At 40.9% G+C, this 14,169-nt stretch overlaps 1 protein-coding gene across 9 annotated transcripts in view; it reads right to left on the bottom strand.

Moving 5' to 3' along the window:
* Window positions 1-14,169, bottom strand: part of LOC115902774 (dystonin-like) — a 289,291-nt gene that overhangs the window by 64,360 nt on the left and 210,762 nt on the right. For all 9 annotated transcript variants that reach the window (XM_030946564.1, XM_030946561.1, XM_030946560.1 and 6 more), the window contains 3 exons: window positions 12,786-13,281; window positions 10,380-11,854; window positions 518-679 (listed from right to left, as the gene is read on the bottom strand). In XM_030946564.1, the coding sequence (XP_030802424.1) occupies window positions 518-679; window positions 10,380-11,854; window positions 12,786-13,281 (2,133 nt within the window). The remainder of the gene's footprint in view (window positions 1-517; window positions 680-10,379; window positions 11,855-12,785; window positions 13,282-14,169) is intronic.

Consider the following 14,169-nt stretch of genomic DNA (forward strand, 5'->3'; position numbering starts at 1 on the left):
AAGACTTCTGAAAAGTACAGAAAAACATCTACATCCAGTTTTTCAAAGCAGTGGTACTTTCTGATGCCTCAAGCAATACAGTCCTTGAGGTGCTGTAAAAGAAACATTCCACCAGCCACACAAAGCTGGGCTGTATCATTGCTCTGTGCAGGTACAACAGTGTACACGAGCAAATACAACAAGCTGAAAAAACATGCAAACAATGACTGAAAGTGGGAATGGATCTCCAGGGATCCCTTCCAACCCCAACTATTTCATGATTCTGTGAGTCTTTCCTGAATAAAAATCTAGAAGAGACCTAGAGAAAGTTTGGCAAAACCTTATAAATGACAGTAACACCTCTGGCTTTTAGCAATATAAATCTTATCCTTAGAATTACAAACAAAGTGACTGTGTAAAGCAAATACAACTCATACTCTTAGTGAATATTTAATTTCCTGTATTTTGAAAGACAGCAGCAAGCAAATAATCAAAAGGCAGAACATAACAAAAGCAGGACAGTATACAAGATAATAACCTTCTTATTAAGAGTCTTCCATCGGGTGTTGACATCTTCAAGGTCGTGTTCAAGGTTTTCTGTGCTGGTACTTTTAGCAGCACTCTGAATAAGGCCCTGACCCAACCAATTTACTTCCTGTTGTTTTACTTGTAAGGGCTCAATTTCTTCTTTCTGGAATACCTGCAGTTGAAACCCAAGACAGACATGAAACATGGTACACTTCAGTCATAAAATGCATATGATTTTTACATGACAGTATGCAACAAAAATGTTACTTTAAACTGGTGTCTAGAAGAAAGGAAGCCATTCCTTGTCAGGACCTTCCTAAAAAACCATTAATAAATCTAAACAGAATAGACTCAATCTAAACAGAGTAAATTCAATGCATCATAGAAGGGGAAATGGCATACATTTCCATGAGTAGTTTTAGATAGGAAGGAAAGGAACAGAGAAAAACAGAGGTGGTGAAAGTTTTGGGGGTTGAAAAAAGAAAACTTCTGATAGAAAGGGAAAAAAAAAGACTGGACAAACTCATCTGTTTATTTATCTGTCTATAAAATCTAACAAAAAATGGCACAGACCAAGAGACACAAGTGGGCATTTTTCCAAAATAGAACTAAAACCAAAGTTTTAAGACAAAGAAACAGTAAAGGAAGAGATATTTTGAGATCTGTTAAGGAGATTATAATGGTAACAAGTGAGGAGGAGGCACTACAGATGCTGTTGAAACAGTATCCCGGCAGACACCCAGGAAAATGGGCTTTCATTCAAAGGATACTCTTGCTAATTGCCAAGGCTTTGACCGTGCCCAACAACAGTTTGAACAGTTTTGTGTTTGCTTTATGTTACTCCTGCAGGTATTTAGGCTTTTTCAGAGCCAGATTATTACCATTAGCAACAGCAATGTAAATCTCCATTTGTATTCAGCAGCATTAAGCTGCACTGACACAAGTGTCAATGAGATCAGAAAATGGCCTGAAGCCCCTGAATTAATTACACAGGCCAGTGAAAAATAAGCAATGAATAAACAATGCTAAAGAATGCTCAACTTTTGACCCTAAATCCTTCAATTTCTATAGCAGCATTCAGTAACAGTTTTGGTGTACACTTAGTGCATTCAAAGCAACCTTTCTCAGCATCCTGAAAAGCAGAGATCACTCTCAATGTACCAGCATCTCTCCTCTTTTGCACCAAACACACTGTGGCAAGTGATTCCTTTTAAAGCTGCAGACCTCAGGTGGCTGAGCACACTTCCACCAGCTTGACAAATTAATCTAGCAGCTACTGCAAGTACACTAAACATGAGGGGTAAAATAAATTAAGCATCCCTAAGAGATTTGTCCTACAGACAAAAAAAAAAACCCTAAAAACTCTACGACTGTGGTTACATGAAAACTGAGAGCGTGCAATGAGTTGGCTGCTTTTAGAAGGAAAATGCATGTGTTTTTCTTGACTGTAGGGCAAGGAGGAGGCAGAATAATATTTCAACACAGAATCAATAACAAATTCTTCTTTTATGTGCTATAAAGTCTCATCGTTTGAGAACAACGTCCTACCACAGAGAGGACTGATCTACATAATCTGCCCTTTAAAAATGCACACATTCTTTGTGGAGAAAAGCTTAAAATAAATTACAATTATTGCTGAGGCTAAAGTTTACCAGAACAACTTAGCAACAAAGCTTGAAGTATCTCAGATTTCAACCAGAGTGGGAAGAAAAAAATTACAGACCCGGCAAACACCCTTTCCTTATTACAAAGCTTCCCTTACTCTCTTACCTCATCCAGCACTCACAAAGCACTGCAAGATCCTGCGCTTGTAAAATACTACCGTAACGTCAGATCTGCTTTCTGGCACACAAATGCAAAAGGCATCTTTCAGAAGAGGCGGTGAGCTTTTAATCTGCCTGCTTTGGAAACCACAACCATCTGATACTGTTGCTTCTACCTAGATGAGTAAGGCTGCTCACGAACACATGGCCGCGGCTGCCCTGGAATGGCACAGCCCGCGACCGCACTCGGGGCAGGCACCGAGCACCAGGACAGAGCACGGAGGAGCCATTCCAGGCCGGGAGCAGCAGGCAGCAGCTGGGCAGTAACAGCCCTGCGCCAAACAGCTGGAGTAACAACCACCCCCTCAGACTTTGCCCCCAGTTCATTTCCCACACTGACTATTTCACCCACTTTGGACGCCCCATGTGTGCCATGCAAATGGCACTGATCACTGCATCTGCCTAATTAATAATTTTTTAAGTTACGATTTTGCAATGATGGCAAGACTTAAGAGTTTTAAACAAATATCTTTATGGTAAAACTACAACTATTTCATAAACCTATGGATTTTTTTTCTAGTTACCTTGTGGGACAAGAGGCCATTGCAGACTGTATCCAAGGTGTCTTGGATGCCAGTAGTCCAGATATTGCCTTTATTTCTCTCTGAGCAAACTTTTGAGCAGTTTACAGTGCTATCTAATTCAAGCTGTTGAACAGAAAATGCCATTTCATTTGAGCCTGTACATGCTACACTGCATTCCTCCATATCAGATAAAATTTCGTATTTTGCTAAATCCAAGTCACTGGTATTTACAGCAGCATTAGTGTAATAAACACCTACATGAAGAGATACATCATCCACATAATCCTCCTCTACTGTTGTGACTTGTATTTTAGTTTTTTCATGAACTTCATATGCATTTTCCACTTCATTTTTGTCAGGGGTAATACTTCTTCCATCACCTTGAAGAGGATCTTCATGTGACAGAATTTGCTCTTTGAAACCTTGCAAGTGAGAGCATTTCCCCTCCATCTCTTCCTGATCACTCTCACACGTCTGGGCATTGTTTTGTTTTACTTTTCCAGAGGGTAAAAGATCATGCAAAGCCAGTCTGCAGTTTTCTTTGACAGGGAGACTCATGCTTGCAAGCAGTGGGGTTTGCTGCTCTCTGCAAATTGCTGGGATATATGGTCTGAACTTGGATACTACGTGGATATCTTCTGCAGAAGACACACTTTGTATTTGAGTTTGCTCCCCTGCTAAAAGTATATCTTGTTTATCTTCCCTTTCTGTTGGAGGGCTGCATAAACCAGAATCATCCTCTTCCGAGGTAAGAGAATTCGTACCCCATTTGCATTTGCCTAGTCTAGCTGCCTCTGACGGATCAGCAGTTTCATTAAAGGAGCTTTCACTTCTATTAGTGTAATCGGGAAAGCTGGGCGGAACAAGCATTCTCCACGACCGTCTGTGCTCCTTCTTTTCGGTGTGAGACTTCACCTTGGGCAACCCAGCTGTCCGAATTATATCGCTGTTCAGCTTAAGAGCATCAAAGATCATTTTCTCATCTAACTTGTTAGCTTCACGGCTTCGGAGCTCAAAAACACTGGAAGAAGTAAGGGCACCATTGGAGCACAAAGTACTGATGTCCAGTGTTCTGTGACTGTAGGGTAAGGTCCGGTCTGTGAAATGCCTCGAGGAGAGGCTGCCCTTGGAGCCTGAATCGATCTGTTCATTCAGCCGCACAGTGTCATAGATAGATCTCTGGGGAACGTAGCAGTCTTCAATATTTAGATCCTCATCTTCCTCCCCTTTGCCAACACATGGAGGGTTCTGACGTAGGCAGTCTGGCCTGCTAAGTGGCTTCCCCATATTGAGAGTATTCACACAAGTATACCTCCGTTTTCACAGAATCAGGGCAAACATTTAAAAAACACTAGCAATCTGAAGAAACAGTAAACCTGCCCTTAGCATAAGATGCATAGATACGAAAATACACATCATAAGATATGAGGTGGCTGAGGTCACTCATAATCAGTGCATCCGTTTAAATTCGACTTTACCTGGATATGAGGTTTTCCACCCCTCAAAATATAAAGTGCTTCAGTAAGAAAGTAACAGAAATGTCCCAATGTCACAGAAAAACAAAGTATAGCAGAAACCAGCAGTAGCCCAATATGTCAAATACTCAGTAGAAGGCTTAATTTACTTTTCCAGGTCAGAATCTGTATCTGAAATCTTCTAAATAAGCCTTCAAATGAACAAGTGTTACAGAAGGCAGCACATTATCTTCTGTACATGACTGCTTAACTGTAATCCATTTAGCTGGCTTGCAGGGTCCCATCTCCTTTATAAATAAAGCATGGTGTGGCAGCTTAAAAAGACAGAATCCACAGTGACTTGTATGGTCCTGACCAAGGCACGGAGAAAATCCTGGGGGGTGGGGGGAAATAAGTTAAATCCAGAACAGTAAGAATAATAAAACAGCCCTTTACTTTTTTGGCAGTAGCTATAAATAACCTTGATCTGAAAGGCAGCTTATCCTCCTCTTGTAACAGGCTCGTTCGCGGTGCCTCCACAAGTCCCACAGGAAAACATCACTTTCTAGCAGCCAAGCCAATGCGTCCTTTGAGCAGCCCGTCGGAAGACGAATGTTTCAGACCGATTCTCCCGATGCCATCCCGGAGCGCTCTTTAAGGCAGCTGCAGAGCCGAGCAAGCGTGGCGCGTTCCCCGAAGGCACGGCAGGTTTACATTCGGCAGGTCCCGACTACAAGCCGCAGCTAGCGGGCTGCCCTCGCCTCCTCCTCATTTCTGAGGCGCAGCTGCTGAGGAGCCGAGGGAGGCAGTGAGGGAGGGAAAGCCCCGCCGAGCAGCGCCGGCGCGTCCCGCCCGCCCCGCGCCCCGGCTCGCCGCGCTGCAGCCGCCGGGAACGCCCCGCTCCGCTCCCAGGAAACATCGGCCCCCGGCCCGCCCGCGCCCCGAGCGCCGCTCCGGGGCTGCCCTCCCCTCCGGCCCTGCCCGCCGCTCCGGGGCTGCCCTCCCTCCGGCCCTGCCCGCCGCCTCCTTATCGGCTCGGCCGCCCGCGCCTCTCGCTCGGTGCCGTGCAGGGGTCGGCAGGGCAGGCGGCGGGGGGGCTCCGTGCCCGCCCGGCGGTGACATCACTGCCCCGCTGCGGAGCGCCGCGGGAGCGGCCGGCACCGCTCCGGCCGGCTGCCCTCCCAGGAGAAGCTCCGGGAAGGGCAGGAAGCGGCGCTTTAACCGCGCCCGCCATCGCCCCGTCTCATGGAGCAGTCATTTCAATGGAGGCTTCCTTTCCAAAGTTACACCGAAACTTTACCGCTGTTTTACTTAAAAAAAAAAAAAAAAATCCCCCAAGCTCGCCTAGCGTTTAGATTAGATGTTGGAATAGTCACACATTGCTCCACCTGACATGCAAAGTTCAGTCCAGTTTTGACTCTCTGCAGTCTGGTCACTGGCCCTGAGGCAGGAGTGCAGAGTAGTGTTGGCTGACAGGGCAGCCGCTCCTGAAGAATTCAGTTCCCACTGAAAGAAACATTGAAATATTGAGGGGAAAAAACCTAACTATATCTGAAAGATCTTCCCCCCCCGCTTTTTCATTGGAGCCCTAAAGCAGCCTATCAGGACAAAGATTCCAGTTTTGGAAATTGACATCTTTTAAATACAGCTCGACACTTGGCACCTACACTTCTAGCTCATAATCAGGGAGGGGAAGGGTCGGGAGACTCACAGGTAACTTGCCAACACCACAGGAGGAGGTGCCATGACCGAGAAGCTCCACTCCAGTCGAAGCCAAACCCCAACGACCTGAGCTGCGAGCTGCTGGTGTCACAGCAGCCATCAGTTTTAGGGACAATTCAGATCTCACTTTAAGGACAGCATAAGGCACTTAGTGCTGAAACTTAACACAGGGCATTCACTACAATCAGCTTTAGCATTCTGCATTAAGCAGCAAGCGGGATACACTGTATGCAAGAAATACAAACATACCACACTTCATGTTTATTGATTTACTTAATAAACAGTCAGCTACATATCAAAACACTAAGGTCATGCAAAACAAATTCTCTCTTCCTGCTCTCTGGTGAGCAGCCATATACCATTTCGATTATGCCAAACAGATAATCACCTTTGGATTCTCTAGTAGAGAATATACTATAATGGTAAAGATGCAAAAAGAATTTTAGATACTTTTGATGAAAGGTCCTATCATCCATGGTTATTTTCACCCAAAACAACCAAAACCAGATAGATCCCTACTGAATTCAGAAAGTGCTGCATGACTTTTTAGGGGAAGTGTACAGCTGAAATTGGTCTGTATTTGTTCAACAGCAAAATTATTTTAACAGTTTAAAAATAGTTTACCATTTTTCACTGTTTCTGCTGAAGACTTTTGTATGACAGGTAAATCACTTTCAAAATGCAATTCTTAAAAAATTTTAATACTTGCTTATATTACCTTTGCTTTTCAATACAGACTGTAAGTGTAGTAAATCCCATGGAAGATTTTAGTATCTTATTCTAGGGGTTGTAAACAGCGCATGGGATGCGCAACACTTAGCTCAAAGAGAAACTTAAAGAGAAACTTCTGATTATGCCTTCAACATTATTTGCCTTCAAAGCAAAAGTCAGAGGACTGACACCCTCTACATAACAAACAGGACATGTAGATGTGGCATTTAGGGACATGGCTAACAGAGGTCTTTTCCAACCTAAACAATTCTGTGGTTCTATAACATAAGCCAATTAAAATCTTAGTTCAAGCTTATTGGCAGGAATACTCAGGCTACCTAAAAATTCCCATAAAGTCCAATTAGAAGGCAACCTCTAATGACTATATCTACTTTAAATCCAAAAATAAAAGCAAAAATCAAATGAACCACATACTCATGAAAACTGTAACAGTGACATGTTGGTTTTACTAAGAAGAATGACATTAAATTATTCAACTTTGAGTTCTTTATTTCAGAGAGAAACTAGCTGCAAATGCTTCTTGAACTGCAAACATTCTAGCACTGTGCAGCTACTCAAACCCAGAGTGTTTGGCTCAGTCCATTTGCACAATTCTTTTTTGTTTTGCTTTTGAAGAATAGTGGCAGACTCAGTGTACCTTAACAAACCTAATTTACTGAAATTTCCTTTCAGAACTAATCTACACATTGCATACAGACTTTGGGGTAGAAAGTGTCTTACAAAGCCAAGTTAATTAGTACTCTGTGTGTGTTTTATATTAATTGAGATAAATTCTTCATTTGATTATACTCTTCCTGAAGTAAAGTAAGAATCATCATTCTCCTTTGAAATTAACTGCTCTGAAATTTTCATTTATAGAAAGTAAATTTTATAACCGCATTGTAAATAAATATAGTTTAACACTGATGGCAACTACTTACAATTTAACACTGATGGCACCTACTTTCAATTTAATACTCTATACTGACTGGAATAAGCACATTACAAAGAATAAATGTAAATAAAACAAGTATGCATATGCATTTTAAATATATATACATAAAATACAAATCAAAGCCAGTTTATCTTTTAAAAAACACTATGTGTTTTAATGTCATGCCAAGAAGATGCACGCAGCTCTAACTCTTTGTACATAAAAATTGGTTAAACCACAAAAACCACCTCTGGCCCATTACACAAGATCCTTCCCTGAAGAGTGAAGATTTCATGTTAATAGATCTAACAAAGAACAACTCTTTTGCTTTACTCTTGAGGAACTGGGGTTGACTGTAGCTGACCACAGAAGCTAAAGACATAAGGAGCCAGACAGTGGTTTTGTGGCCACAGCCACACTTTCAGGTTGTGTGTGTTTGCGTACGTGCACAAACACGAGAGCAAACACAAACACACCACGAGTGGAGCAGGATCTGTGGGATCCAGTCTCCCTACAGTTTGCTGCCTCAGGTAGAACTGTTCTCTGGAAGGGCAAAGAGTATAAACACATAGATTACTTACTGCAATTTTGATATACTCCAGTAGCACTGACACCAAGTATTAGGAGAATTGATCCCTATCCTCCTGCTATCAGTATCTCTTCACTAACTACATTCTCACTCAGTAAATTTCCCATTCTGGTCTCCCTATTTCTTTTCTTCAAAGGCTCATCACTCTGCTGTTTTATTTCTGCATTTGCTTCTCACTTATTTAAACAACCCCTTCACTTTTTCATCATTCTTCACCTCCTGTTTAATGGCATTGTGTTTTTAATCATAAGCAAAAGTATGGCCTAGAATAGTTGCTTCAAGCAAAACACATTTCTAAGCTTATAAATATCTCATATAAATACAATCCCAGAGTAGACTTCTGGATATAAACATGCTGCTATCACTGTTCTCCTTTATGTCTCGCCAGGGTTTTTTGGTTTTTGTCTCCTTACCACATAAGCCCTTGTATTACCAGAGATGCTGTCACCCCACTGGTCTGCACAGGTCTCTCATTCCCAAACTGCTCAGTTGCTGTGTTGGGTCCAATGCCCTGATGAACTACAACACTGGGACAACACACAGGGAATTGGATTTTCCTACCATCTGCTCATCAGCTTGTGACACCCCAGAAACATTTTTCATTATAATAAAACACATATTTGTACATATACAATTCATTGTCTAAAATATGTATTAACAAAGACCTGAAGCTGCTCCTAATGTTTGAAAATGTAAGAAACGTGGTGAAATCAGAGATCCCAAACTGGCTACAACTTAAGTCCTGTACAGTCAATGTAAGCAACAGCCTTCACAGCAGGAGCTGTTGCTATTTTCCAATATCCAAAGTGTTTTACTAACCATATACAAAGAAAAGCCATTTGTTTCTCTTTTAAATTGAGATAGACTGTTAGGATAGACTGGCATACAATTTTAATCCTCCCAGTCTAATGGAATCTCCTCATAATGTAACTATTTGTTCAAGATTTTTGTCTCTATTTATGCATTCTCAAAGATCACCAAAACTCACAGTAACTTCCATTAGGAACTCCCAGATGAAAGTTTTCTGGCTTAATTTTCCTTTCCAATATGGCTTAAACAAGCAAAATGCACCCTCTGTTGGCCAGCCATGTAATGACTCTTTTCCAAGGCCATCAAAGAGCAGGGCTTATCAAATCCTGCAATGAAGGTTTGGCTTTATCATCAAGTGTCAACTAATGTACAAGTCATACAAACATTTGAATCAATATTATATTGGAATGAAACCAAAGCTGTTCAGAATATTCAGTGCTACTATATGGCCACTAGGAGATTTATGATCTTTTTCAAATACTGCTTACATCTATAAATCGTTCTGATGAGCATTGGAAATTCATTTCTTGTAACCTAATCCAAGCAAATATCTGTATTTATTTCAGCAGCAAAGCTCAATTAACACTCACTATCACTGCAATGTATTTCTTTGAGCTGGACATGGATTGCTAGCTGGCAAATTAAAAAAGCTACACACAGAAGCTCTGGAATGCATTTTGGATAAGGATGTTACAGAAAAATCCCAATATCATACGGGGGTTATTTTGCCTGTTTTCTTTTTATTAGGATGTTTCTAGGTAAGGGTGGAATTCAGTGAGGTAAAACTGGCCAGTGTATCAAAACAGAAAATGGCAAAAGGTAACATCTTAAACCTAAATATGCTGAAAGCTATATCCACATGAAAAAAACCTAAACTGCTCAGATGAGCAAAGTGAATGTGGGCTGATGTGAATACTGGAGTCTAAAATTCACACCACTGTGAAGACGAAAGTTGGGTAATACATGGACCTCAAATAGAGACAATATGCAGTTTCTCAAAAACAGAAAGGCAGATGGATTACAGAAGAGAACAAGATAGTGAAGAGAGGTGAAGAGGGAATTGGGGTGCAGGAACTGGGAGCTGAGATGTAAAATTCCCAATGTCTGCCAAGCTGTAGCAAAGGAAATCTTCTCTAGAGCATAAGATCCCCATTTAAAACAGATAGAACGCATACAGGCAGAACATACTGCTGTGAAACAAGACTCTTCTAAGGTCTGCACTTAACCAGGCTCTTTCACTATAATGTTTAATAAAATGGTATTGTGGTAAAACACTTCATAATAGTAAGAAAGCAATCTTCCTACCTTGAATGTATCCAGCTGCTGATTAATAGCCTCTGTTTCCATTCCAACAGGACCTTGTGACTCTTCATGTTCTTCAGCTCTCCCAAGCAGAGTGGAAAATTCTTTTAGCTTAGTGTAAAACTCCTCAACACGGCAAATAGTACCCTCCACTTGATCTTCCCTGGCTTTTGCTCTGTCTTTTAGCTTGTTACACTGTTTATTTAGAGCTTCCAAGTCTCTCTTTATACCAACAAGATCAGGAGAAGCTTCAGCTTCTGTGGCCAGCATAATTTTACAGTTTTTATTAGCATTTTCATTATTGATTATAAGATCCTCCAACTTTTTCATGAAACATTTTATGTCCTCTCTCTGTGACTGCAGCACCTTGAGATCCCTCCCCACTGGAGCCATGCTATCAAGTTCATCATCGAACTCTGCAAACTGAGAGAACATCTCTCGGATGCTGTTTTGGAAGTGGCCAATTCCCTGAAGTTTGGTCTCTAGGAATGAGCACCTGTCCTCAACTTGCTGCTTCACTGCAGTGTATTCTTGCTCCAAAGATTCAGCTTGGAGTAAGAGGTCAGAAACACCTGCTGAATCAGAAGCTTCTACCACCAGGTCTTGGGCAAGCTTTTTTGCTAAATCAACGTGAGGCTTTAAAGCTTGCAAGGCTTTCTGCTGGGCCTGCATCATTGTCAGGTGTTTGTTACTGAATGACTGAGGTCCAAGTGAGTCATGAGCTTCCAGATGCTCTTTGGCACTTTTAAGCTGTCTTTCAGTTTCCCTGGATGAGTCCTGAAACTCTTTCAGTCTTTGTGCCATATTTTCCAAGCACTCTCTCTTCTTATGTAACTGTTCTGTAACCACTTTTACATTCTGATTCAGCACCTTAGTTTCTTCTTGAATTATTTCTTTATCTGTTTGACTTGCATTGAGCAAACTTTCAGCAGAATTATTTAATAGTTCCACCATCCCGTGGTGTTTATCCAGGTCCTTCTGCCATGCCCTTACCTGAACAATAGAATCCTCTATTTCAACAGGGTTTATGCCAACTTTCAATTCACACAGGTTGCTTTGGCACTTCTCTATCCATGGCTGCAGATTTTCTACATGCTGCTTATATTTGAGGGCTTTCTCCAGACAATCTGCTAATTTATCTTCCCTTTCTTTTACCTTTTTATTCATTTCATCCCAGTCATTCTTGAGTGTGGCAATTTGGGATTGTAACTCTGCTTTGTCATCTCCTTGAGTCTTCTGTAAGATACTTTCTCCTTCTGCAACAATTCTTTCATAGGAACTAATCTGATCAGTCATTGTCTTCTTAAAATCTTTCTGTTCTTCAATGAGTGATTGCAAGGCCTCAAGTTTGGCTGACACAGGACGAGCCTGGCTCAGCTCTTCTTTCTTTTTGCTTAGCCAGGCCGCAAAGTCTTTAGACATCTGCTGGAACTGATGAGAAGTGGTGTATGCTGACTGAAGCTGCTGAACATGGTTATCTACAAAGGAGAAGGCAGCACAGAGGTTCATTAGCAGAACCTGCTAGCATTCAGTGAAAAAAAAATAACTAATATTGATTGTATTATGCATGATCATTAACTTTAAGAAAGCCAGTCTTTAGTATGTGGAGTTTGACTGGCAGACAATCAAGTTTCTTGCAAGGGGCAGACTCATTCCTGTAATACAGAAGGCAATAGGACATGAATCAAATGAGGTGAGCTTATCCAGTCTGTGTCTACATGGATCCCATTTGAGCAGGTTTTGGTGGTAAAAAACACACAATTGTGATTCATGGTGCTAGGCAGTGTAAGCACAGGGAACATTAAGTGGTATAACCCAGTAGTGTCTAACTCATGGCCTACAGGCAATACATCCTCCTTGGGAGATTCTTTGAAGTTTCTCATAACCAGAGGAAATTAAAAACCTAAAACTGAGGCTGCTAGGGAGAACAAAGTATGATATCACTTGTAATGTATTACTTGCTCAGTTCTGTTGTTCACAAGGTAAGGAAAGGCTGCAGACTACCAGCCCCTCTCTGTCACTGGCAGTTTTACACAAGTACCACTAAACCATTAACTAATGTTTGCCTAAAAATTATTACTTTGGTTTATACTCTGCCCCTATGAAGCTGGTAGCTCAATGAACAGCATCCTCTCTTGGCATTCTAATTCAGTGAAGATGCACCTGAAGGAAGACATGACAAAAGCAGCCCTTGTTATTTTACTCCAAGTTATCTCCTAAACCATTCACTAGAGATCCCAAGCATTGTTCTTACCTTTTCAAGGCATTGAGGTTGTTCAAAATTCTAATGTAAAACTGCTTGGGGGTTGGACTGGATGAAGAGCTGGTACCAGGCTCAGTTCACCTCTATTACAAACTTTTACCTCACTTTATGCCATAGTTACTGTTTTTCTTTAAATAAATACTAACCTGATTTTTGCTCGATGTCCTTAAATGATTTTAAGATACCATCCAACTGTCTTGTAAGTTCTGCTTTCAAATACTCTTCACCAACCAGTGTTGACAGCTCTTCACAAAGAGCTTGTGCTGCATTTATATTCTTCATTTCCTGTTCTATTTCCTCCTTCATTTCTTTAGCAATTTCTAGCTGTTGTTTCACAGCATCAGGCTGTGTACTCACAGCCAGGCTGCTGCTGAGTTTATTATCCAAGGCACTTAGCTTATCAGAGAGACTTCTGAGTAAACTTTGATACTCTGTGCTTTTCACAATGGCTTGGTCAATTCGGTCACATCTCTTCTTCAGCTGGCTGGTTAGACTGTCCCACTTTTGTGCCACAGCTGCCAGTTGTTCTTTTACAATTTCATGTGAGGGTGGATGTTCACCAGGTCTCTCCAGAATCCCCTGCCCAGCCATAGTTAACTGCTCATATTGTGGCTTCCTGGTGTCAAACTCTTTGAGCAGAATCTAGGCGGAAAAAAAGAGAGAATTTTAAAAAGGATTTACTTCATGGGTAAAAAAGTGGTTCTGACAAAAAATCATGTAGAATTTGTCGTAGCTAAGCTCTATTATTGAGTGTGTCCAAGTTTAAAAGCCAGTGAAATAAATGTGCCTTCTACATAAACTGTGTTATTTCCAAATATCTACATCAAAGAAACAGAAAAAAATGAAGTGAATTTACACATCATCTAATAGAAATTCAACCAGGAGATACAAGTAAACAATGAATTCTGTTAATAGTACAGTAATTAAGCAACCACACCAAGCAAAGTAAGGGCTGTTTAGTTTCAAGTAGCGTCTTCTTTCCTAGACAGTTTTGATATTTGTCTTAAGAAAGAACTTCAAAGAAGGTGTATTCTGACATAATATTGCAATGTTTTATTATAGAACAGAGACTATTTGGCTAATTCACAAAATGACTGAATGTGTAGTGTAAGACCTTTTAAGTTTATATCACTGGTTCTCAGTTGTTTTGGGTTTTTTTGACACTAAGTCACAGTGCTTGCAAAAGAAGGGACAAATGTAATGGTTTTACTTTACAGAACATTCCAAACCCTTTCTAAGTCAATTAGGTTGAACTTTTAAGGACTGTGAAGTGATACATGATAGTCTTATGCCATCTGTCTAGACTTTTGAAGCACTTATAAAACAATATTGAGTCATAGTATTTCACATAGTATTAGATCGTAGTTCATGTTTCAAATACTTTATTTTAAACAATACTGACATTGATCAGTCTCCTCAACATTTTTCTTTACCTTTTCTGATCTCTTTTCACTCTTATGATAATTTTTTCTTGTAATTACTGTAGTCAAGTATGATGTAGGCTGATACCTAAAGATAAACAAATCTAAT

Source organism: Camarhynchus parvulus, chromosome 3 (genome assembly GCF_901933205.1).
Source record: "Camarhynchus parvulus chromosome 3, STF_HiC, whole genome shotgun sequence".
NCBI lineage: Eukaryota > Metazoa > Chordata > Aves > Passeriformes > Thraupidae > Camarhynchus > Camarhynchus parvulus.